Source organism: Protopterus annectens, chromosome 13.part0 (assembly GCF_019279795.1).
Source record: "Protopterus annectens isolate FY-2018-M chromosome 13.part0, PAN1.0, whole genome shotgun sequence".
Lineage (NCBI taxonomy): Eukaryota > Metazoa > Chordata > Ceratodontiformes > Protopteridae > Protopterus > Protopterus annectens.
The window spans coordinates 306,932,940-306,960,047 of NC_056747.1; the positions used below are offsets into that span (position 1 = coordinate 306,932,940).

General features: G+C 37.5%; 1 protein-coding gene across 1 annotated transcript in view; it reads left to right on the plus strand.

Moving 5' to 3' along the window:
• The first annotated feature begins 2,391 nt into the window (after positions 1 to 2,391).
• Positions 2,392 to 27,108, plus strand: part of LOC122787897 (basigin-like) — a 383,809-nt gene continuing 359,092 nt past the window's right edge. Inside the window, exon 1 of the mRNA XM_044054821.1 lies at positions 2,392 to 2,610. Coding sequence (XP_043910756.1) covers positions 2,535 to 2,610 — 76 coding nt within the window. The 5' untranslated portion in view covers positions 2,392 to 2,534. The remainder of the gene's footprint in view (positions 2,611 to 27,108) is intronic.

Here is a 27,108-nt window from a genome sequence, read left to right on the forward strand (position 1 = left end):
ATAACAAAATCTATTGCTACATACATTATCATAATATTTAAAAAGTTCATCTTCAGTGAGTTTTAGATAAGCATCTACTAAGGGATGATTCATGGGGATAAAACTGCTCATGCACTTAAAAGAAAAAGTAGGATGTGTTTGTGTCTGTTCCCCTTCTTTGTTACTATCACTATACATCCATGATGGTATCCGTCATCCTATTTTTACATGTAGGAATAAAGTTTAAACCTTTTGATAGAACCTGTTCTTCATCAAATAAAAGCCTATATGTAGAGATGTTCATAACTAACGAGCTGCTACATTCCCCCACATCTTCTTTAGTGTTTGGTTGTACTCGCCTGGTTAAATGTCCTGGACAACTGCTTCTCTGATGAACTTGACTGCCAAAGAGATAGACTTTTATCAAGAGGCTATACTAGACATGAGATCCTGAATAATTAATCAGAAATTTCAATTTTACGCAGAGATACAGCTGCACCATATTTTGGTCCACAAAGGGTAGATACCAGCAGTGCTGAAACAGGCAGATTCACTTCACTTAGGGTCCCTTTGTTTTATACTTTGGATAACAAAGAATTAATAGAAATTTTTGGGAAATACTGGTCCGTACTTCAAGTTGACAGTGACATCAACCAAATAGTAGGTGATCAACCTAGATTTACATATAAGAATAGAAAGAACTTAAAGAGGCTACTATGCCATAAACAGGCTAATCATTACGTTAAAAACAAAGGAGGTTTGATGCGACCCTGTGGAGCATGTAATTTTTGCTCTTATATTGATATGTCTGATAGGTTTTATCATCCAGACTTAAAGAAGGATTTCATTTTCAACATAGAAGCCACTTGTAAAAGTTCAAACCTCGTGTATTTAGCTGTATGTCAGATTTGCCAATCGTTCTATGTAGGCAAAATGAACAGGGTCTTTAGAGATAGAATTCGTGAACACATCTATCACATTAGGAAACAATCGAATCATAACGCTTTGGCCAAACATGTATCCCGCTTAGGAGAAGAACATCATTTTATGTTCAGAGTCCTTGAGCTGATTCCATCTAGCATAAGAGAAGGGGACATTAGGAACCATACAGAGTACAAAGAAAATAATTGGGTCATTATGCTTAGGGCAGATAGAGGTCATGGGCTGAATGAAAGGGCGACAATAAAGCCCTTACTTAAGAAACGCAGAATACTGAAATAGTGAAAATATTTTATATAAGCAGAAATGCATTTTACACTGTGTTTTATATGTATGTACTCATTGTTAAATTGAGTATTTGGAGCTTTTTTTGAGTTTATACTCATATATGTACACATGTATATTGCTCATAAGTATACCTTTAATACCTTTCCATCTATTAAGTGGTATTCACTTATGATTGGTTCTAATATTTTTGAATTTTTATATAAAAATCTTGATTTAGTGTTAATGCTTGACAGTCTGAGGAAGCTTTTAAGCGAAAGCACTTACTGGATATCCGACACAATAAAATTTATTTATGGTTTTAAACCTCCTGTGGAACTTGGCTGCTTCGTTACCATTACGATAATTCTGGAGTTTAATTTCTTTTCTGTGTAAGGGAGCATTTATCTTGTGGGTGTGTTGCGGTGTTTTTACTATATAGTTCTTTATAAACTTAGCAATAAAAGTCTCTGTGTTGGCATGCATTTTCTGAAGGACATGAAATGTAGACAAAGACTTGAAAATGGGAACAGATTTTAAATATTGCTCTTATCAACTTGGAAAGTTGCTGGAATAACCGGTTCTGTGACTGGTAGGGTTACCACTTGTCCCACTTTGCGAGGGACAGTCCCTCTTTGGGTAGTTGTGTCCTGACAAAAAATTTTAAAAATGGCAAATGTCCTGAGATTTTAGGACAAAATTATTTCCTATAGTTTATGTAATAGTTGCATAAACCAGTTATTCTGTATCTAAAATACCTAAATGTTATAAAAAAACAGAATAAGCAACTAAAATGCTACAAGAATAAGCTTTTATTTAGGCAAAAAAGTTAAGTTCTAACCTTTGCACTGACCGTGGGTATGTGTCGGCCTGTAAAATCTGATGTTTGTACCAAAAATGTCCCACTTTGGCCATTTGAAAAGGTGGCAACCCTAGTGACTGGCTACCTTGATATGGTACAAGGTTTGTTGCAGTGAATCACTGCTACTAAACGCTAACTAAGGGTGAACAATGGACATCTCAGAACAGAAAACTGATTTTTGGTGGAACATCGGGGGTGGAGTAACATGGATACAAGGGGGTAACAGTACCAGTACAAATTAAAAAATGTCTGCACCACAACCTTAAACACCGACCCCACCCCACACATCAATCTCTGACAATTTCCGAAAAGCTCCGAACGCTGACTAAATGACGCTAAGGGCGAGGCTTTTCGCGATTGCGCACACTATCAGTAGGAAAAAACGTTACGTCCCGAGAAGAAGACGGAGGTCGTTGTGGTGGTTCAGTGTCAGTTGTGTGTGTAAACAAAATAGCAAGTGTTTGTTAGCGGAGTTGGACGGAGCGGTATCATGATGGGATTTTGTATGGTGCTAGTGACAGTGCTGTCGACTTTGTTTCTATCGAGAGCAGCCACTGCTTCGACAGGTGAAAAGGGGGTTGATTTAAGTGTATTATAAATGGTAACCATCAAGTGTGTTTTGAATTCCACCTGAAAGAGTAATTTGTACCGGACTTCTTCAAGACAACATGTGAAGGTGTAGGGACTGAAAGCATTTTGGTTGAACATGAGCGAAAGAAAGATGGAGCTCACTTCATATGAGACAAAAGTGTATGGGTTAATTGGTTTCTCTAATGTTAATTAGTAGCGCCGGGAGGGTTAGTGTCATTAGGCTTGCTTGGGAACCACGTAGAGATTTTTTTGGGGGGCGGGGATGCCCATTATTCCTTAATTTCTTCAGGCACAAATGGAACTGTGGATTATGACAGGGCACTACTAGGGCGACAGAGGAAGAGTGTTACGAGTTTGCATTGCCTTAGGCGTACTACCATTTGCATTTCTTTTGAAATGTTGGGCAGTGAAAGAATCGGTGGCTAGAGTATAAAGATGGTGCAGTTATAGGCCTTTAGGGTGAAAATCAGCTGGGCTTTGGCTCACTGGAACAAATGCAGAAAGATGAAATGCTGCTGTTTTACAAATGGTACGACACGCTGCACGACATGGTAATAAGCATCGCAACTGTGGGGTTATGTGCACATTTTGTACGTACTACACAGAGAGCGAAGCTTGGTGGCCCCATACCCTTGAATTAGTGGGTGTGGATTATTGCGAGATTTGTGTAGGATCAAAAGATGTACAGTAGGGTGAGGTTGAGACACGGGGATGTGAATTTTGATGAGGTCTGGAGAAGACTGAAGTTTTTGCGGAGATGCCTGGGGGAGGAATACCTTTCAACCTCTTAGTGCAAAAAATCTGGACAAAGGCCCAAAAAATAGGGACGGATTTTAAATATTGCCCTTATAAACGTAGAAAGTTGCTAGTGTAATAATTTGTGTCATACATTTTCTTAAGGATTTGAAATCTGGAACTCAAATATGTCATAATTTAATGACTTCAGTCCTTGGATTATCCCAGTGATTTGACAGAAAAGCCCCAATTTTATTAACAATAGACCAAATATAAGAGGCGAAAATCTGGGAGTTGAGAGGTATGAGGATAATAAAAGCATTCTTGAAGAATGAGTGTAATGAGAAAGCTATAAGTGGCTAGCTGGCATCATAGAGTTGCATGTCTTGTGGCAGATGTTTTAAACGTCTGCTTTTTACTGGAAAGTTTAAAGTCTACAAGGCTACTGCATAGCACTTGCATTATAGCCCCATATTGTATTGCATATCTTAAGTGGTTACATGACAAAAATCATCCATTAAAGGTCGTAGTTTTTCTTGAATTTTTACCCATACATTTGTTTGGTTTTCTTTATATGATTTCCTTATGTATATTTGTGACAATTTTACTGTTACAGCAACTTTTGCATGTTATGACACCTCTGCCTGCCTGTTGAAATATTTGATAGGTGTTTAGTCTCCCCCCATTTCTTTTAAACCTTATTTTGTGGGTTACATGCATTATTGGTTGCTGTGCTGTGTAAATTACAAAGAAAATTATGTGATCTTTGAAAATATTCCTGTGATGATGATGTAACTGTTCTGAAGTACTTTCAGAAACTTGTGTTTTCAAATATTTTATGTTCTTGGGTTCAAGGTATGGCAAAATCAACCTTCTATGGGTCCTGGATTCTGTGTAAGTGCTAAGTTTTGTTTTTGTAACTGCATTGTCGTGGAGCAACTGCATCTACAAATTAACACTTTGTCCTTATTCCTGAGTTTGAATGCCATAAGATTAAATGCTTTACAAAACCCATGGTGGAAAAGAATCCTCATTTTTGGTAGCTACAGGTTTATTAAGACTGAGAAGCAGGCACTTTACAGTAAGCGTGGAGTTTGACATTTAAGCTGTGACACTTAATGCACTGGATCTTTGGTTATGGGTTGCAGTTCACATCTAAGATAGCCTCTTCATGTGTTGGGTTCCTTTTTGCCTTGTTCTGCGAATAAGAACCTATGTGCAAGGGAATTCCTTTATATTCAAAAATGTTATGTGAGCATTATCAATTTTTTACTTTATCTTGTAGGATATTATATTGGTTTCAAACTTTTTTTAATTTGAATATTGTAAATTTCTGCATTATTATTTTGTAGTAAGTGTTATTTAATAATTTTTATTTTTGATCTGTATCTTAAATGGAGCACTGTGTTTAACTGTTTTTCTGAATTCTTGTTGTCCTAATGCTTTATCTTTTTGAGAACTATAGTACTGTGGACTTGGAAGGAATTTTAGTATGTGTGTGTCTTTGGTTTCATAAGCTGTGACTGGGTTATTTATAGATTAATGGACGCTGTATATTGTACAGTTTATGTGAATAGTCTTGAGGGCAAGACCTGTATATCATTGTCTTTATATTCTGATGTATTAAGGATCAGTATTTGAAGTCTGTCAACATATCCAAGTTCTGTCACTTTTTTTTTTTTTTTACCATTTGGGTAGTGGTTGTATTTTTTCCAGTCTGATGTTCCTGTCTGTGTGGCTTCTGAATTGTACACAGTAATTTAGACTAATCTAGCCAGTGTGTTACACTTCAGAATCTCTTGGAATGCGCTGTCAGTATTATGAGTCCGTCATAGTTCTGGCCTTTGATTTTATAGGAGGCGATTAGGGGTGATTCTCTAGTTTTCCTTTTGTTAACACTTTATTGAAGTTTAGATAATACGTCAGATTGCAATACAGATAACTAAATGAGTACTCTTCTTAGTCATTACCCAAGCTTACTGTCAGTTTTAAAACATTGTTTAAGTTTGTTCCATTTTAAAGGATGTATCAATTTAGAATCATGTTTAAAAAATGTTTATTGATTATATTCTGGAACTGTAATTATTACATTTCTTAAAATTATAGATGTAATTAGTATCAAAGTAAGTTGTAATAAAACTAAATATGTAGGAAGACAACTTGAAATTACTTGGGTCCATTTTAGACTGCCTGTTTTAAAAGCAATCCGTTTCTTAACTATGAAATACTTAAACAGATTTCCATATTGGCCTTTGTAAATCTTGCATGTTGGATTACACCCATAAAACAGGCGGAGTGGTGGGCACTTCATAAGTCTTTTATTTATGAATGTGTGTATGTATGTAAGTAATTCATTAATGAATGAATGTAAATCAGTTTAGTATATGGAATTGTATGGGAATAATCCACCCAGTATGTGGCCAATCTGGATGTCTCTGAAACAAAACACTGTACTTTTCCAACAGAGAAGTATTAGTTATTTAACATTTTTTGACTGGGAAAGTCCGACTTGGAAAAAGCCAATTTTCATGGGAGGCCAGGGGAGAAACGCTCCAGATGCATGTCTGGATGAAAGTTTTGTAAGAAAAATCAGTTTTTAAAACATTGAATAAACTGTTGCACTTTTTTGTATGCAGTACTATGTCTTTTCATGCATCCACAGCTTCTGATTGAGCTAATATTGATTTATTTTTTTAATTTTATTACATTAAAACTTTGTTTATTGGTAATACATTGTTTTCAAACTGATGTTACTTTTTACTTTTTTTGATCGTTTTCATCAAATCTGGCTCCAGGCAAAAGATCTTTTTTTTGCTTATGGTAATACTGCCAGACTGAAGGCTGGATTCCAAAAGAATTGTAACAGTGTTGCAAAGCCTGTACACTTGGAAGACCTGATGCCTGTTGCTTAAAAAATGCACTGTCCCCAAAATATAAGTAGGGAAGAGGTAGAGAGAGAATTGCTTGAATGTGTCAGTGTGATTCCATAACAGCCACTGTTGTGGAAGAACATTTTGTCTGCAGCAGCAGTGTACCTTTCCATTTTAGCTGATGTACATCTGGAGATGGCTGTCTTCAGATGCATGCAAGGTACATGAATGGTAGTGGGAGGAAAGGCAAGCATAGAGTGCCACAGAATCACACAAAGCATACCTTGGGCAGTGGTTTGTCTTTTTTTTTTTTTTTTTTTTGCAGTACCTATTTGTGTAATGGAAGGACTTCCACAGACGCAACACTGCACTGAACATTGACATAGCAGACTGTTTATTTTTTGACTTGGCAGTGCACTTTTGTCACTGTGTCTCTGAGCCTCTCCCTTATTTAATATGAGTTACAGCAACAAACACCATCTGGTAATGATGCCAACTTTAGGGGGAATCCAGTCCAGAGTTTGGAATTGCTTTTGTAGCTTTTTTTTTTCTCCCAGTGTGTAGAATTTTAGATGTTGGTTTATATCACAGACAATCAGATATGTGAGGGGCCCACCAGCCTCCTCAAGCATGCTTCACCAGCTTATGCTCACTCATGTAAGGTACTGCAATTCTAATGAGTTTCTTGGAATTGGTAATATAGCAGTTTTGCCATGTCTGAGATCTTGTGTGTGTCCTCATTTCAATGGAAGTGCATAATACCTCTCTGTAAGTCATCTGTGGTTGAGAGACTCTTGCAAAGTTCAGGTTGTATCTTACCCAAAGTGTAAGCTGTTTTTATAATCTGATTCTGTGTGCTTTCTGTTGGTTCCCCCATATTGCAAAGCATTATTATTATTTTTTGTCTTAATATTTGAATGCCTTCTACTACTCTTCAGCTTTTAGTGCAAGTAGCATTATTTTTTTTTTTATTTAGGGACAAGTTGTTCTGTAATTTGTATATTTCTTAGCATTTTTGCAAGTGGGCATACACATCTGTGTCTGGCATTTTAACATTTTTCCAAATCACTTGAGGGGCGGTGAATAACTGGGGAGGAGTAAAGTTTTTTTTTCTTTTTTTTTTCTTCTTTTAATACTGTAGTTTATTCCAATGTTTGTAAGTTTGGAATTTACAGAGAAGGTATGAAAACTGCTGTCATGAAAAGGTGGTAAGCGTTTTGTTCATTCCTGATGTGTGAATAATGTCGAAAGCTGTATCTGAATGACACTTGCACTGTAATTTGCATTATCCTAAAATTAAACATGCTAAACTAGACTGATTCCAACACTGTATTGTGCAGCACTTGTGCTGTGTACAGGCTCTTTTCTCTTGACAAATATCTCATCGTCTGTCTGTTTTTGATCAAAAGTGATGGAAGCATTTTTAGTTTGTTGGTATTAAAATTGATATTGTATTATGTACGATACACATTAGGCTGTCTAGCAGCTCGTGTTACTCATCTACCACCTTTTCATTAAAGAAGTGGTTCAGATTTGAAGGCTACAAGCTCAGATTTATCATGAAGACTTGCTCACCTCCCTATCTTTTTTAATTGTATTACTTCACGTTCCTTTCTTGCTGCCTTATGAACACCATTCTTATGTTCTTTCATTTGTTTCTCTACTTTAGGTGAAACTTGCACCAGCTTAATAGCCATCTCCCTAAATGGCTGCTAGGAATGGCTTCTAGGAATGCACCGAGAGTAACAGTTGTAGCTTATCCAGCATTCTCTGCTCTTATGTAACAATTTTTCTACCCTTGGATTAGACCCTTTCACGACTCCTCTCCCACATCTTCGTAGCCTTGGCCACCACCTTTTTACATTGCTGCCAGTGGTAGTGTTTTGGGGGAACAAACACAGAAAATGCTGTAATGCTGAGTAAATTAACTGCTGTCTTGGGGCCAAATTTTGTGAGATTGGGGTAGCATTATTGGGAGGCTTTGCTTCAGATGTTAAGGTTACCTATGTTCCTGCAGTGTAGCATTCCTCATTTAAGCTATTTTCTGTGGAGTGTGAAGGATGTATGGGCATTATGAAACAGCCATTAAATGTCTTGCTTAAGCAGGAACCAATAATGCAACTTGCAAACATTCCAATCCAATGAAGTGCATTATTGTTTTGTAGCATAGTCCATCAGGGGTTGAAAACCATCCGAAAGAATGTTAAACATCAGCTGGAATCTGAATTACATCGGCATTGCCAATAGCTCCATCTGCATGTCAGCCATAGTGGCATGTAGGTAGAACAATCTGCAGTGCAGTATTGCTCAGTTTCCTGGTTGGCAAGGTAATGTCTCATATGTTTATCTATCTTATTTTACATTTGTTTACCGGGAGAGTCCAGCTGGGCATGAAACCCATTTCGTAAATACACGCCAAGTAAACGAAAGGAGCAAAGCAGTCCAACAGTAAACCATCCAAAAGTGAATATTAACGTATCACAAATTTTAATTTTCGTAGAAACGTTTTCGTCTCACCAGACACGGTAAACTTCTTCAGAACACTAATATTAAAACAAACAAACCAAGTTACATTTGGGTTTTAAAAGAACTGAAGAGTTCCGCCCAAAAGCAATTCCGTACTCCTAACCAATCAGAAGTTTTTACAAAATTTTAAGAGCTAACAATTGTAAATGCTTAATCGGACTTATCTGACTAGATCAAGTAAAATACATATATAAGGATGATATTAAACAATCGACATAAATCATCGAATAATACATACAATGTTAAATAGAATATTAACACATAATATGAAATAAAGTAAAGTAAAAAGTTAAAATAAAATGGAAAATAAAATCAGTGTCTCGCCTTACCTTACTGATACTAAGCTCCAAAATGAATGCGAAAGTCATGGGGCTTATGTTTAAAATCATCGTATAAGATATCAGAGTGTAATAAACATAAAAAATATATAAAATATATATATTTATTTGTTTTAATGACCCATATAGGACACGAACTAATTAACGATTATTATGTATATACATAGTATACTATATTAATAATTAAATACGCATCTTAGACCAAAAATACCTTTATCTCAAGACGCTCCTCAATTTCAGTATACATGAAATATTACAATTATCATTAAGTCCTGGCATACAAAAGGCATTCAATAATAACTGCCACTCCAGTTCCTGACATTCTAGTTGGATAGAAATAGGGCCACCTCTAATATCCTGTTCTACATGGTCTATAGCTAAGAAATGGAAACTATGACCAGAATTACCATTTATATGTTTAGCCAGAGCATTATCACATCTATTTTTAGAAATAGCATAGATATGCTCATAGATCCTATCCCGAAATCTGCGATCACTCTTCCCCACATAGAAAGCATTACAAAGTTTACACGTAGCTAAATAAACTATACTTTTTGAATTACAATCAAGTTTATGTTTGATAACAAATTTTTTATTATTATTTGTTACCTCAAAATAATTACTTCTTACTGTATGTTTACACATACTACAAGCACCACATGGGGAAAAACCTTTATGTCTATTATTGAACCCAGATAGTTTACATTCCAGCAGGCTTTTTAAATTTGGACCTCTCCTGTAAATGATAATTGGTGATGGACCAATCTTCTCTATTAATAAGCTATCCCTAGAAAACAGATGCCAGTTCTTCCGTAACAGGAATTTTATTGACTCACTGTCATTGTTAAAAGACGTAATAAAACTATATTTATAACAATGCTTAACATCTGTTTGAGTTGTTGTTAAACTAGTTCCATAACCTAAACTAGATCTATCATTAAAAGTATCATTATTATCCATAGATACTACAGTCTGAACTAAAGAGGGAAACCTAGAGTCAAAAAGAATGGGTTTTAATAAACCCAACTCTCGTTTATTCCTTACTTCTAGGATAAGTTATTGTATGAGATGGACTGGATAGCCCCTTTTAGTAAACATTCTTTCCAACAGAAAACATTCTCCAAAAAAGTCATAATCTGTGGAACACATTCTGGCTGCTCTAACCAGTTGTCCCTTCACTATAGAGCGTTTCTGTTTAAAGGGATGTTGACTAGAAAAATGTAGAAATGAATTACAATATGTCGCCTTCCTAAAAATAGTAGAATAAAGCTTATTATCGGGACCTTTGGTCAATTTGACATCCAGATAATCCATACAAGTTGCACTAAAATGATATGTAAATTTAAAAAACAAAGTTGTAGAATTTAAATATTCAATGAGCTCATCAGCTTCCTTTTTATTACCTCGGAAGATGACAAAAATGTCATCTAGAAATCTAGTGTAGTAAACCAGTAGTTTTGATATTTCTGGTTTGTCAAATATAAAACATTTCTCCCAATAGGCAACAAATATGTTCGCCAAACTCGCCCCACAAGGGGAACCCATTGCTACCCCTTGTTTCTGTAAGAAGAACTGGTTATTAAAAGTGAAGAAATTGTTAGTGAGAATAATGTCTAATAATTCTGTAACTACATAGATATCATTATCAGAGGCATTCATCTGTTTTAATAATAAAGTAGTCCACTCTATTGCTTCCATATGAGGAATGGAAGTATATAGATCTACCACATCTATAGTCAATAAATTAGAGTATTCATCTAAAGTAAAATTATTAAGACTCTCCAATAATGACCATGAATCTTTACAGATTTGTGGTATTCTTTTCAGATATTTTTGAAGAATAGAATCTACTAATTTTGCACTCGGATAGGTTAAAGATGTTCTACCATTAATGAGAGGTCTCATTGGTGGGTTCAAGACATCTTTATGGATTTTAGGAGTCCCGAACATAATTGGTACCTTTGGGAATGGAATGTTAATATAATTAAAAGTATCTAAATCTATTTTACATTCGATAAATAAGTCCCTAAAGTAACCTTTTACTCTTCTCTGTGCTATATTATATTATATTCATTCAAGGAAGCTTTTACATAAGCTGTATTATGGAGTACCATCTCCATTCTATTAATGTATTCGTTAGTATCGAATACTACTAAGCCACCCCCTTTATCTGGCTTGACACATCGAACCATACTTGATCTAATCAAGTGCAGTTCGTCTTGTTGTTCAGCACTGATATTATGAGGTAAAGAATGGTGGCTAAATCTACTCTTATGTACTATACTTCTTATGTCGAGTTCACAAACACTTTAAAAAATTTGTAATAATGGATGTAATGGTGGATTAAATGTACTTAAAGGTTTGAATAAACCATGAGAAATATCATGGTTACCCAATAAAAAAGAAAGGTTTAATTTTCTGGTAAAACATTTTAAATCCATTAAAGTCTTAGCTAAATTCATATTGGAACTAGGGACAAAAGTAGAACCCTTTGCTAGTAGTTCCACTAATGCTGGATTAATGTTTATTGATGAAAAATTATATATAAAAAATTCGCCATCGATATTTTTCAATATTGTCTGCTTAGAACTGTCAGTGAACAAAGTAGCAAAAGTTATTTCCTCTTCCGATTGTTCCAGGGTTTCTTCCTCGAGTTCTGTACCCTCTGTGGTTTTGGTAGGGTCTTGGGTTTTGCCCCTTGATGAAAACCCTGATGCTGAACTTGTAGAGACTGATTTGTATTATTCATGCTGTTACTACTGTTATTACTGTTAGATTGAAGTCTCTCACTACGTCTTAATGGTTCTAAGTCATTTATGTCATTGACGTTGTCCAAAGTAGTGGGTAGAGAATTAGAAGGAGAATTAGCAGGAACATCAGAGTAATGCAGGTCATTGACAGAATTTTTGTTGTTCCAGACCTGAGTAATTTGTGGTTTTGGGTACGCTGATCCATTAGAATAAGCTAAATGATCTCTGTTTAGCTTTTTGATTTTATTGATCTTGAGTTTTTCCAGTAAATTGTCTATACTGGAAAAGACTCTTTCATAGTCGAATTTGTACCTACAAAAATCCACGTTGTTTTTAATATCTCTATCAAGGTCATTAACTTCTGTAGTTAAAGACTCGATTTGCACACAATAATATTTCATCATACATTGGATTATAGAAAGACCAAAAGAATTAAAAAGGTCTAGTAACTCCTTATGAAAAAGAGTTTCAGGTACTAACCCTGTTGGTAAATGATGGTAACGTAAACCTTTTGGAACAAGTTTCTCTTCCAAACATTGTTTGAAGTAAATAACTTCAAGTTGCAGCTTTTTAACTTTTAACAGTTTAAAATCTAATAATTTTAGTTTATCAGAGATAATCTGTGTACTCACTGGCAAAATAGAAGGTGTATCAGCCGGTCGCTCCTTATTTAGGGTGAAACCTGATGTTAAACGGCTTGTATTATTCACCCAGTCCGAGAAAGATGAAACGTCAATAAGCCTTAAAACACCTTCTTGATTGTTAACAGCCGAGCTATCAGTACCAGTATCCAAGCACTGAACTTGCTGTCCCAAAGGAAATGGGAGAGGGCTAGAACTCGGCCCTGCCTGTTCATCACATACATTGTTTGCCAAAGAGTCACTATGCAAAGTATTTTGTAAATTATGGATAGCTGAATTACCATGGCTTCTGTTAAAAGCCCCAGTAAAGTTTTTATCCACAGTATCTAAACGATTAGTTAGAATATCTAAGCGCTGGTTTAACGAACCCAAAATATTAGTCAGCTGTGACATTTCCACTGGATTACATGTTACATGAAACCCATTTCGGCAGAGGCCTGGGGAGAAAAGCTCCACAAGGATAGTACAGTATATGCAGTGAACACAAATTATTAAAGTACAGAACAAAAGAAATTAGCTGTCGTGCGGTAATACAGGAAATCGGCCTAACAGACGATCCAACAGTGTGTTGCATTCAAACAATGGTTAGTATAATAAATACATTCTATACAGGTTAAGTACAGAGCAAAGAAAGAAGCTGTTGTATGCTTGCACAGTAATATCAACATAGGCTAAACATCAGTACAATACAACAGCATAGGCAAAGCATACAGTACAGTTTCTGGCTGGGCATTGAATTCAGGTATATTAAGAGTAGCTTTTCACATTACTGCAGGTCTGAATGTAGGTATTTTAAGCTTGTGCATTTTGTACTTTGCTTTTAGAAGAATAATACAAAGGGGGGTGGGTGGCCTAATGGTTCAGGTGTTTGCCTTACAAACACAAGGTGCAGGGTTTGAGTCTCCCAAGGGATAATTGGCTAGGCTTAAAATGGCTCGCAAGGGCAGTTAGCTTAGTACTAATCTATGAACCTACAATGCAAACAGTCTACATTTAATGCACAGTGGAATACGATTTCAATGTCTGGTTGGGATTAAAGAGTTCTGCAGTTGCAGTAGGAGAGTTTGTATTGTGTAATGGTGAATGGTAGTGAGTGGCTGATGGTGAAAGAGTATGGTTGAGTACTATTTTGTAGAAGGAGTCTTATAATTCCATTATGGGGGAATTACCCGAAGTCTGAATGGTCCTATTTATAACAGTTCTTGGATATTTAACTGAAGTTTTTTGAAGTTATTTTTGTTTACAGAGGTCTTGATATCTAGGGGGATGGCATTTCATGTATTTTGCAATAGAAGTCGATATCTAGGGAGATGGCATTCCATGTATTTTGCAATAGAAGTCAAGTAGAGTCCGTCTCCAGAGGTATTTTTGCTTTTGGGTAGGTCAACTAATGCTGCTTTGTTTGATCTTGTTGGATGTTTGTTAGAATAGATATTAAATATGCCTTGTAGTGCTGGAGTTTTATCGGGATTATATAGAATCTGATGAGCTATTGTAAGTTGTTTACAGGTGAGCAGGTTAGGTAATTCTATCTAGGATAGTTGTTTGGGTGCTAGGCTGTTATGTTTTCTGAAGGGCGAGTCAGTTGCGAACTTTGCTATTTTATTGTAGCAAGTGTTTAGCTTATTTAAATCTGATTTGTTTAGGTTGATGAGTATGGGGGAGGCATAGAGACATGTGGAGACTAGGTGTGTCCTTGTGATGGTAGGTTTACTGTTGTTGGTGAGGTACAGTTTGCATCTATATTTTTAAAACTTTTTAAAAGCTACAATTTTACTACCCATTTTTAAAACTACAATCCACTCTGCTACAGGCCCCATGAGGAGCTCAGTGTCTCTCCAACCTAACACCACTCTTAAGTATTCAACTGCGGTACCACCTTTATCATTCTTGTAAGAAAAGCGCAGTCCGGGTCAGAACTGTGTGCAAAACAGCTAAAGTTAACTTTGAGTGTGTGTGTCTACCTGCTTTGGCTTGTAAGCAACCCCCCCCCCCACCACACACACCTTCCACTTTCTCTCTTATTCCCTTCTGTTAGCAAATAATATCCATAACTGATCAATACTGTGTGTTTGTTAATTTAAACTGAGACCACAGTAGCCTACTGATGCAAGTTTATCCTGTTTTTCCACCTGAGAAATGGTTAAGAAATGACTTACAGTTTCAGAGCAGTCCTTGGTCAGTTGTGATTGTTTCTTAAACACAAACTTGTCTTTGCTTTGGCTCATTAGCAGCAATGCAAAGAACTGCCTGCTCACACCCTTGTTCTCCCCCTCCCCCTTCCCTATTTATTACCTTAACACAATACCTTAACACAATCCCAAAGTTAATAAATATTACCTGTGGCAGGCACCATTTTTAAAACTACAACCACCCTTGTCACTATCATATGTTCATTTATCTGTTAACTGATAGTTGTTCGTATGAGGGGGCTGGAAACAAGCAGGGTCTCTACCCGCTTCGCTCCCCACCCTGCCCCCTATTCCCTCCCGCCCCCAGTGGTCCCACCTTTATTGCACTCACAAACCCCTCCCATCTTTCCAATAGCCAACCACAGCGCTAACACAACACTACCTCCTCCATCTTCCCACTACTATCACACCTCCTCAACTAACATGTACAGGCATACCTTACCTATGCTCACTGCATGCACTCTCCTTGCATATCTTACATCCTACCAAAGCTCCATCATTCCCCCACTCGACCACTACCACTGTACTACTACTCACACCACCACTCATGTCTCACCCTCACTTAGCTCCCCTCCCACCAGCTCAAGAACCATCCCTATGCACCCCCACATATTCTACCAACTATATTACTCAAACATAAAGCATCCCTACAACTTAACATAGTAACCCTCCCACCATACCTATTACCCACAGAGCACAATCATAAAGTTTCCCATATAAACAAACTCATTCAAAAACTGAGATAACTAATAACCTCATGCATGTCAAAACTAACCCTAAGTGGAGACATCCACCCCAACCCTGGCCCTACCATCTCCAACCCCAATCCTCATAATCAGACTAGAAACCACAACTTCTCCCATATTACAGCCAATAGAAAGCCAAGTGACTTCCTTCTACTAAGCCTAAATATTAGAAGTATATCCAACAAAGTCCATGAACTCCATGCCACCATAGACTTGTACTCCCCAGATATAGTCATCCTGACAGAAACCTGGCTAAAACCTCACATTACCAGTGAGCAAATACTCCCTACAAGTTACGTCATACTAAGAGTAGACCGGCTAAACAAAAAAGGAGGTGGTGTAGCTATAATATTTAAACAACATCTAAACATCCAGATCTTAAAATCATCAGCTCCACAAATAGGCAATGAAGAAATAATATATACAAACCTCAAAATAAACCAAAACAAAACCATCAAAATAATTGGATGCTACTTCCCACCTGGCCAAAACATCCCTCCACTAGAAAACCTCCTCAGCTGGTCTACCCACCATCTCCCCCAAGAAACTATAATTTTACGTGATTTCAATATTGACTGGCAATCCTGTTCTGGCAACCATCCAACCCATCATGTAAACCTTCATGGCTTCGCCCAACTAGTCCAGTCGCCAACCAGGATAAATAAAAACTCCAGCAAACACACTACCCTGGATTGGATACTAGTCAGTAAGAGCCCCCAGTCATATATAACAGGCTGCTTATTAGATAGCCTCAGTGATCACTCCCCAACATTCCTACTCAAAAAATACCTATACCAAGCTAAACCTGTCATCTACCGTCAAATACGTAAAAAACTAAATTTTAACCCACTCACATTCATCTCATCCCTCAAAGAATGTAACTGGCATCCTCTAAAGTACCTCAGTCTAGATGATGCAGTCGAATTTTTTAATACTACCTTCCTGAACATCCTTAATTACCATTCCCCCATAAGATTTTCCAGAACCAAAGCACAACCCTCCCCATGGCTACAGAAAACCACTAAGTCAGAAATGAAAAACAGGGATAAAGCTTGGGAGCACTGGTGCAAAACCAAAACCCCCTCAACTAGACAGAAATTCCTAGAACTACGCAATAGAGTAAAGGACAAATTCCAATACTACCAGTCTGCCCTAGACTCCTCACAACACAAACCCAAACAATTCTGGTCCTCCATAAACTCCATCCTCCACCCAGGTAAAGTCAGTACCCCTCCTCCTAACATCCCTCACTCCTCCGAAAATATTGCTACCTCATTCAACACACACTTCACCCAAACCATACTATCACTAGCTAAACAACACAACCCCCCTCCCCTCCAACCCACACCTTCAACTAGTAATCTCCCCACTGCCTTCTCATTTTCTCCTGTACCTACTTCCAACATAAAAAAACTCTTAACTAAACTTAAACCCACCAAATTAGCAGCAGACAACCTCCCAAGTGATACCTACAAATCGCAGCTGATGCTCTGGCCTAACCAGTATCCATCTTGATTAACCAATTGCTGTCAGAAAGTTTGTTCCCACACTGTGGAAAGTATCACATATAATTCTCCTCCACAAAGGCGGACCCTCCACAGAACTAACCAATTTCCGCCCCATAGCTATTCTCTCTCCAAAATACTAGAGATGCATACACTCTCAGGTCTCAGACTACCTCCTTACTAACCACCTCCTTTCCAGTACTCGGCATGGTTTCCGACCAAACTATAGCACCACCACTGCCTTACTCTCCTTTACTAACACTTTCCTTCAGCATAAAAACAATGGCTATCTCTCCTCTGCTACTTTCCTAGACCTATCTAAAGCATTTGACATGGTCCCACACAAACAACTTATCTCTGTCCTCAATAACCTGTCCTTCTCGCAATCAGTAACCAACTGGTTTCAGAGTTACCTGTCTGACCGCCAACAATCCGTTGTATGGCAGAATGACATATCTCCCCAACTACCTATCTCCATAGGGGTTCCCCAAGGATCCATCCTTGGACCCCTACTCTTCTCTGTTTACACCAATAATCTAGCCTCTGCCACCAAACATGGCACACTCATACAATACGCAGATGACTCTACCATCATCTGCTCAGCCCAGTCCCTACCAAAACTGCAAAAAGTCACACAGGAAGCCTTTTCCTCTGTTGAAACTTGGTTATCCGATGCCCAATTAATACTCAACCCAAACAAAACTGAACTACTCATCTTCCAACCCACCAAACATACTCAAAACAACTCTCACTTTAACATCCCAGAAAAAGACAACACCACTATATACCCAACTGAACACACCAAATTGCTAGGAGTGGAAATAAACAATAAACTAAAATTTGATATTTACATATCCATGACTATAAAAAAAAGTCCACAGAAAACTAGGAGCGTTGCACAGAAATAAGCAATTTCTCACCAAAGCAGCAAAGATTTTCAATAGCAAATTCCCACCTTATCTCCACCCTACTTTATGCCTCTCCAATATATACCAACCTAAGGCAATGCGATCTAAACAAGCTAGAGACCTGCTACAACAAAATCGCCAAATACGCCACAGTCTCTCACTTGCTGAACTGGGCTGGCTTGAACTCCCTCACCTCCTTCAGTGGTATCAACTTTCACTCGCCCACAAACTAGTAAACCATCCACTAAATGTCCCATCCCTCCAGAATCTACTCCAACCCTATCGCACCACCAGACCACTAAGATCCAGCAACAAAAATCACTTGCAGATCACTAAAGCCAATAACTCTGCTGGTGAAGCACTATTCTCTTGCACCATAGCCAAATTATGGAGCTCCCTTCCACCCACAATTACCTCCATACCATCATGCACCCACTTCAAAACTTTACTAAAAGTGCACCTAAAAACATGCTGGCTATGCCCTTGCAACTCCCACTCTAATATCATCCACCCCATCCAACCACTACCTTTCTTTCCACTCCACTAACTACCTTAGTTATAGCAAGCTCAGATGCTCATAAGCCTAGTACTTATTATACAGGAGGAACTTCTCATTGTAACATTTGTTAATGTCTGTTATGTACCTCACAGATAAAGATTCTAGTTGTCAACTGATGTACTATGTTCTTCATCTGTAAATATGTTGTAAGTAATTGCTATGTTAAATTGTTAATCGCTATGTAATCCAATGGTAACTACTGTCTGTTTATTTTAACTGTGGAGCTTTTCTCCCCGGGACTCCGCTGAAAATGGACCTACGTCCAGTCGGACACTCCCGGTCAACAAATTTAAATAAATAAAATAAATAAATAATAAATAATCTATATAGGACTCATTGCATGTGCGATATGGATATCCAATTTCGTGTTGTGATCTGTTAACTCCTGGTAGTTTTTCATGTCGGATAGGTGTAATATGGATGTTTTGTAGCAGAGTATATTGTGGATGGAGGTATGGCTTTTGTGGGATGGAATATGATTAGCTAGGTTTTTTGGGGGTTTAGTGTTAGCTGAGAGTTGGCTAACCAGGTTTCAGCAAAGGATTCTTGTCAATTTCTGGAATTGAGGGAGTGATGGGTGGAACAGAATAGGGTGGAGTCATCGGGGTACTGGACTAGTGGCATATAGGGTAGCTTTGTGAAGTTAACTGGTAAATATGGTGAAGAGGAGAGGACCAAAAATGGATCCTTGGGGGGGTTCCTAAGGTTGCAGGTAGGAGGGGAGATGAGGTATTTTGACATTTTACCACCTGTTGGCTGTTAGATAATTCTGAAATCAGGCTAGTGTGGAGTGGTTTAAATTATGTTCAGTTAGTGCAGTTAGGAGTTTGGCATGGGGAGACATCTGTGAAGACAGTGGAGACAATATTGTCATTGTTCCGGTGTTGATTTACAGTACTGGTAAAGCTAATAAGGGACAGAATCCATGTTTGGTGCTGGTCAACAGTTTATTAGTAAGGAGGTAGTTAATTATTTCGGAATTTATTTTTCGAAGGATTTTTGACAGGGGAAGTAGAATGGCAAAAGGTCGGTAGTCTGTTCCATTGAGTTACCCCCTTTGTGAAGTATTGTATATGAAATTTTCCATAGTAATGGGACACATTGTTCTGACAATGAGCGATTGATTAGCAGGGAGAAGCGATACGAGATGGATTTGGCTGTGATCTTGAGGTATTCTGCAGTTAAATTATCGATAGCCATGGTCGTGGGTTTGTTTCTTCAAATATTTATATATTTACTAGTGGGGACAGGTTGGAAGGAGAAGCTGTTTTGGCCTACAAGTGAGGATGATAAGTTAGGATATGAACTAAGAGAAGTATTATTAGTGAGGGCTAGCATGGATTTTGTGAAATACTCATTGAATTGGGTGGCAGTGTTATTGGTGGGTCTATTGAGGTTTGGGGGGGTGGTGTCCTGGACTTTCCTGGTTGCAGGTTTTCATTGATGGCAGCCCAGAACTTTTGTGGGATTGTTTTACATTTAGATTGGATGTTAGTATAGTGTTTTATTTTGTCTCTCCTAATTTATTTTCTGGCTTTGTTCCTTAGTTCCAGGTATGTCTGTCTGTTTCTTTGAGTTTTATTGTGATGCCATAAATCCCATGCTTTATCCCTTTGTGTTGGAAGTAGTCTAGTATCTTTGGTGAGCCATGGGGCATACTTAGATTTAGTTCCAACAGTTCTGATGAGAGTGAGATGATTTAAAATGTTAAGGACAGTGTTGTTGAAGTAGTCTGCAGCATTGTCCAGGGTGAGAACTGAGAAGTCTCCAGTTACATTGATTTAGTGCAGATATGAAGTCTTGGACCTTGAAATTCCTTGTATATCGAATTTGTTGGAGGATAGTGGATTTTATTGGGTTTACTTGGTGTCTTAGTACAAAGGTGGGGAGGTAATCACTGAGGTCTGGGAGGGAACCATAGAGGTAGGATTGAGTTGGCCAGTTAAGGAGGATCTGGCCAGTTAAGGAGGATCCAATCTAAGATGGACTCCTTTTTATCTGTTCAAGTTGTGGTATTGATTAATTTGAGTGAAGCAATGTAGGTTGATGTGGTTGGTGGGGGTGGAATGGGTCGCATGAAGACCAGTTGATATTTAAGTTGCCCAGTATGGCTGTTTCTTCAGGGAAATTTAGGGATGCCCATTCGAGAATGGATTCTACTGTATTAATGTTGTTGCTGGGTGGGGTATATAGGTACAGATAATGTGTAGGGTTTTTCTGAATTGATTTTTAGCTTGGCAAATATTGTTTCTGCCTTTATTGACTGTTGCCGGGTGGTTATCTATCCTATCGCCGGTCAGGCTATTTTTGAAAAGTAATGCCGTACCTCCACTTTTTTCAGATGTCTTGTCTTAAGATGTTATACCCAAGGGGAAGAAATTCATCATCATTGATTAGTAGCTTTAGCCAGGTCTCTGAGAAGAACTATGCTAGGGGTGTATAGGGCCAGTGTGGTGTATAGTTCTGATATTTTATTCAGAACACTTCATTTGCTTATGTTAAGTATAAGGAGGTCTGTGGAGTTTCTGGGGAGGTTTAGAATGTTATTAGTTTGGTTGTGGGGGGTGTTCCTGCTTGTAGGGCTTGGATTTGGGTGTATATCACCACTGAGTATGAGTTTGGATGCTATTTGAATGATGGCTTTTAGTTATTTTGATGTAAAAGTGTTGTATTTTGTGGAAATGTGGATATTTAATTTGTTTGGGGGTGTTATGAATGAGGTCGAAATTTGAGAGCTTGTAAATTGATGGTGATTTAGTAGTAAAGCTGGTTTCTCCTGTGTAGGAATTGGGCAGGTAGGAGATTTTGTTTGAGACCCTGAGTTAATCATGTGATGGTAGGAGGTTAGGTGAGTTGTAATAGTGGGGGTTCTAACTATTGCATAGGTAAGGGACAGCATTTTGTACTCTGGATGGGAGAGGGAAAGGGTGGAAAGTTTGTAGGTAATATGTGAGTGAGGGGGGAGTGAGTGTGGATGTAAATGAGGTTGGGAGTGAGAGAGGCAGAGTTGTGGTTGGATGAGAGTGAGTAAGGGAGTGGCATGTTGGGTGTATTAAGGTCAGGAGAATGGGGGTGGGTGGGAATGGGGTAGGGGAGTGGAGTAAGCCGGAGCAGGTTGAGCCTGGATTCTGCTCTTGGAAAGTGAATAAAACAATCAGAAATTTAGAGTTGTGAACATCGAAGTTACTATAAGGTAAGTTTTATAGGGTAAGGATAGTCAAAGCAAAATATATTTGTAGAGGAAATAAAATATAATGGTGCAGTGAGCTAACGGAGCACTAAGTTAGGAAAAAGTATTGCTGATGATTGTTAATATGCATGGTGGAGAAGGAATAAAATAGGGGGAGAGTGATACCAGAAATGTCCCAGTGATGTGCTACGATCCTGTTTTGAGTTTGCAAAGAAAAATATACAGTTGAGATGGAGTCAAAAGACATGCAGCTTGTTTAAGGTAGCTGCGGGTATTTGCCGAGATGCCTTGATGTAGTTCAGTTCAGTTCAGTGGCACAGCTTCACTCAGTGTGTCAGGGGGTTTGCAGACACAGTAAATAGTATTTTCTGGCTTGATATCTATGAGGAGGGAATGTTAGATCAAGTTTAATATGCAGTATATTAATAGGGTATGATATGGTAGGAAAACAATGAGAGGTTCAAACTAGCAGTGAAGGAAGTAGAGTTGTAGCGTATATGAAAGTAGTAGACAGGAAAATACGGTTGTGTAGAGGGTCAAAGAGGATAGTGTAAGTCATTGGGATGTGAAGGGCGGAAGGAGATGGAAGAGAAACAGTATAAAGTGGAGTAGACAGTAGTGTGCTGTGTTCCTTTTGAGGATACAAGGTAACTGCTTAAAAAGTAAAGGTGTATATATATTTTGGTAAAAGATATTTTAGGACAATCTAACAAACAATATTTGAAATAACACCAGCGTAATGCATGTGGTAGAGGTTATTAACCAAGCTCAGACTTACTCAACCACAGACAGTGCCTGTTCAATGCATTAAGGTTGTGCTGACTGTTTTTACTTGGGCAGTCATCTCTAGTAGTTTGTGGGTCCACTTCTAAATCTTGAAAGCTCATAATCTTGAAATACAAAATACTAAGTTTGAAGAGTCTTGAAGTCTGGAGAGTCTTGGGAAGTCTTGAATCTCATAATATTGTAAAGAGAGTACACCAAGACTTACAATATTCCAGCAAAAATATATAACAAAACATATTACTCTTCTCCAACTGTAAGCAGGGGAGCAAGCCCCAATGCAACCCCACACCCCCTGCTACTTAAATATATAAACTCCAAGATTGCACTCCACAGAGGAAAATGGTAAACCTACCATTACATGCTTCATGACTGCCTGTTGGAATCTTAGTCATGTTCCCTTTTAATTTGCTATACAATAACATAAACATCTTAGTGTAATAAAGTGCAATCTCGGAGTTCATATATTTAAGTAGCAAGGGGTGTGGGGGCGCAGGAGGGCTTGCCCCCTGCTAAAAGTAAGCTAATATGCTTTGCCTTTTTATTTGTTTCTCTGTGTACGTCTGGTGGAGTATACCAAGTGTTAGTATCCTGTAGTATTTTTCAATATTATAAAATTCAGTATTTTGAGTTTTTAGTAATTTGAACTTTTGCATTGTTGCCTCACAGTAAGACATTGTCCTGTTCGATTCTCAGCTAAAGTGTCTTCTGTGTGGAGACTTGCGTGAATGGGCATTCCTTCATTGAAGGTTGTGCATCAGGGCTGGCAACTCGGTATGTAAAAATCCACTGCCAATCATTAGCGGACCGGAGTTCCGCTGTGGCGACCCCTAACTGGGAAAAGCCGAAAGATACAACAACAACAACAAGTAATTTGAACTTTCAAGATTTTGGATTCAGTGTTTTGAATTTCAAGATTGAGCTTTCAAGATTTAGAAGCAGACCTGTAGTATGTATACTTGTATGCATTTTATCTTAATGCAAGGAACCGGTACTGCAGTTGAGTAAGATAAAATGCATACCAGTATACATACTACTTGGGATAACTGCCTGAGTAAAAACAGTCAGCACAATCTTAATGCATGGAACAGGCATGGTCTATTTGCACATACCTATAAGCTGACATGTTACTGTGGACAACAGTCTGAATGTTATGCAGCCACTACTGTTGTGAAGAGCCGAGTTTAAATTAACCTCCACAAGTTCCTAAGATACTGCTAATTATAGCATTCAAGGACTAGTTTCTTTAGGTTGTGAAAGTGTCCACATTCATCGTAGTAGTCCGCTTAAGCTTCTTGGCGGAAATTGAGCCCGAGTATATGAAACAGCTACAATTCATTACTGTAACATTTGTAACTCTTGCAAATTACCAAAGTGCAACTAACATAGCTGTACAAGCATCATTTACGTCTCTGGCAAGTTACAAGAGTCGGGAGATAAAAACAATACTTAGAGAGTTTCTTTATAAGAGGCTGATATATAACCTACTAGTGAAACTAACCCAAAGATGAAAAGAATGCTTGCACATCACCGGTGAGATGCTAGGGTTTTGGTGTTTGCAGTTGGTGGACTTTAAGCTCACAAAGCACCTTGGGAGTCTGAGAATGCGAGATGATTATTGGCCATAGAGTAGAATACTTGAATATGAGCCTGAATTCTGCTCTCGAACAGTGAATAAAATAAAACCGTCACAAATTTAGAGTTGTGAACTTAGAAGTTACTATAAGGTAAGTTTCTATAGGGCAAGAGATAGTCAAAACAAGATGTATTTGTAGAGATAATAAAATATAATGGTGCATTTTATGATATTTATTACAACAATATTTATTTATTCAATTGATATCAATTTTAATATTCAGATTCAAAATAATAAGAATTAGTTTTGTAAGCGCATAAATTTTACTACAAGTAGGGTTATGTACTGCTACAATATATCCGTAGTCCTGTAAAAGCATTAGATTATACTTCTGTTAAGAAATCAGTAATAAAGGCAATATTTACAATACTTTTTATAAGATTAATTAAGACTAGTAGAATAGAAAGTATTGCACACAATTTTTTTAGTATGTTGTTATTTTTTAGCGTTAGTTACTTGTACGAAGTAAATACTTAGAAATCATGGCAACCACGAGGTATGTAAACATCTAAAGAACCTAGACAGGTATTCATTTCAACCTTAGGAATTTATTAAACGTAGTTTTTATTTGGTACACTGTTTAGATTTTTGCTGTACAATACCAATGATTGAAAAAGAAAAGTTTTGTAAGCGTGCTTCAGGGTTCTTTTGGTCAAAACACGTTTACTGCACGTATTAATTTTGAATACTGAAAATGCGATGTTGCTTTAAACAACTTAAACAAAAAGCAATGCCTTGCACTTTGAATTGGTATAATCTGATTTGTACGTTATCTTAATTGAATAATTGATTTTAAAGCCTGCATATAAGCACACAAGGTTTTCTAGGTGGTTCATCTTGAAAAAGCCCGTCATGGTAACGGGTGAAAGCGCTTGATTTACTTTGGTTTCCATTTGGATTTATCTGTGTCTTGATTTTATTGTCTGTTCGTGCATCTTCAAACCTTTTGGTAAAGTAATAAAAGAACTTTGGTTTTCAACTGAGGCGTATTTGTTCCAGTTAAGAAGAGTTTATTGGGCTTCAGTGCTTGTGCATATATCTTCCTTGCTTTGTGGGACTTAGTTCGTTTTTTTCAGCGTTTGGTGTTTGTCATGGCAGAAGGCACTGAGGTTTCCGACTTTCTGGGAACACCGCTTATACTCAGCGACGCAGCAGATGATGTTCCAGTTACCAGGTCTGAATTCCGGCAAGTTATACAGCTACTTACACAACTATCCAACTCTATTAAGGATAGTAATGTCAACTCCGGCGGCAGAATTGCTGCAAACCAGGAGCAGGAATTTGGCGCGAACAGAACTGACAAGTCTTTTATACGTGAACCACCTTTCTCTGGCATTTTGGAGCAACAGCCTAGCACTTCACACAGAAAAGATCTTCCATCCCAGCAGCAAATGGGTATTCCTACAATCGAGAACATGCAGAAATCCTTTAATTTTGATGTCTGGTCCAACAAACAGTTTGCTTTTTCTACAGGTACTGTGCACAATAATGCTCCAATTAGTAACAAGATAGACTCTGACTTTTCACTGTTCAGTGATAAACTGTACTCCTTTAAAGCAGCAAAACTTGAAATTGATTACTTGCAGGAGTGCATTAAAGTTAAGAGGGTACCTAGAGGCCTTTGGATTAATAAGTTTCCGAACAATGCAATTGTAGGCTCAGATCTCCACAAAGAGATTTCTGAGTTATTTGACTGTACGGGACTTGAAATGCTACATTTGATGGTAAAAGATTATGAAAAGAAAGCGGACACTTTGTTAGAAGAATTAAGTATGCTTAATGACTCTATTAATACTGATATTTCTTTTTCTAGAATCAAGAAAGATTATAATAATGTTTTTTATGAAGTTGACCAGTATTGTCTTAGAATTATGGAAAGAAAAGTTAAGAAATTGGAGAGAGATTTAAATGATTATAGAAATGGGATAGCTCAGTGTTACACAACCAAACAGAATTGGTCTACTAGATATACGACCAAAAATGGGGGGCCTACATCTTTTCAAAACCAAAATGATGGCATGCCATTGGTTGAAACTCTAAGACGTAGTGAACGATTAGCCCAGAAGCATACTAGTAACAATAATATGAATAATAACACCCCTAAAAATGATGACAACCAGGGTTTTCAATTTCCCCAACGCAGGCAAGGGAACAGAGCACAGTTCCAGAACCAGCAAGCGTGGGGGAAACAGCGCAGATGGTGTACCCAAATGAGAACATTGTATTTCAAACACACTTTTCTCCATGTTTAATGGAAACTAAAAATAATTTTACTATTTTTAATTTTACAGAAAACCCAGTGAATGATACACACTTTGACTTATTCACAAAGGGTTTTCATTTTGTTCCTTCTAAATGTATAGACACCACAAAAACTATTTTAGAGCTTAAATTGTTTACAAGACAGCTAAATTTGGATATCTTTTTCAAAGGTAAAAATTTTTCAAAGGATCTAGTTAGTAGATCAAGTACTTTCAACCCACCCCCACATCCTGTCATAAAAATCTTTGAAGATTTGGTAGAAGCTGAAATAAGAAATCTACCTAAAAAGAGTATTGTAACACACAACTTATCCCAGAACTGTTTTACTCTTATTAAACAGCTAAGGGATGAGCAGATACGTGTAATGAAACCGGACAAAGGGGGTGGTGTTGTTTTAATGTACAAAAATGAATATGAAGAAGTTATTCATAACATGCTCCAGGACACGGAACAGTACAGTACTCTCTCATTAAATGAGTTGAATATTGCATATGCTAGGATTAAACGCATCTTATATGATATATTATTACAAGGTGTTATTAATGAAAAACTTTACAATTTTTTAATAGTTAATAAACCCCTTACACCAGTAATTTTTGGGATCCCCAAGGTACATAAGGGGTTAGAACCACTAAAATTCAGACCCATTGTTGCGGGTGCAGGCAGCATTACAGAACCCCTAGGTAAATTTGTTGATTCAACACTCAAAAAGACTATAGCATCAATGCAACACATTTGTAAAGACTCTTGGGAATTCCTGAAAAATATTAAGGAGGACTACTTCTCTAAAGTAGACTTTTTAGTTACAATTGATGTAATAGAATTATTTCCT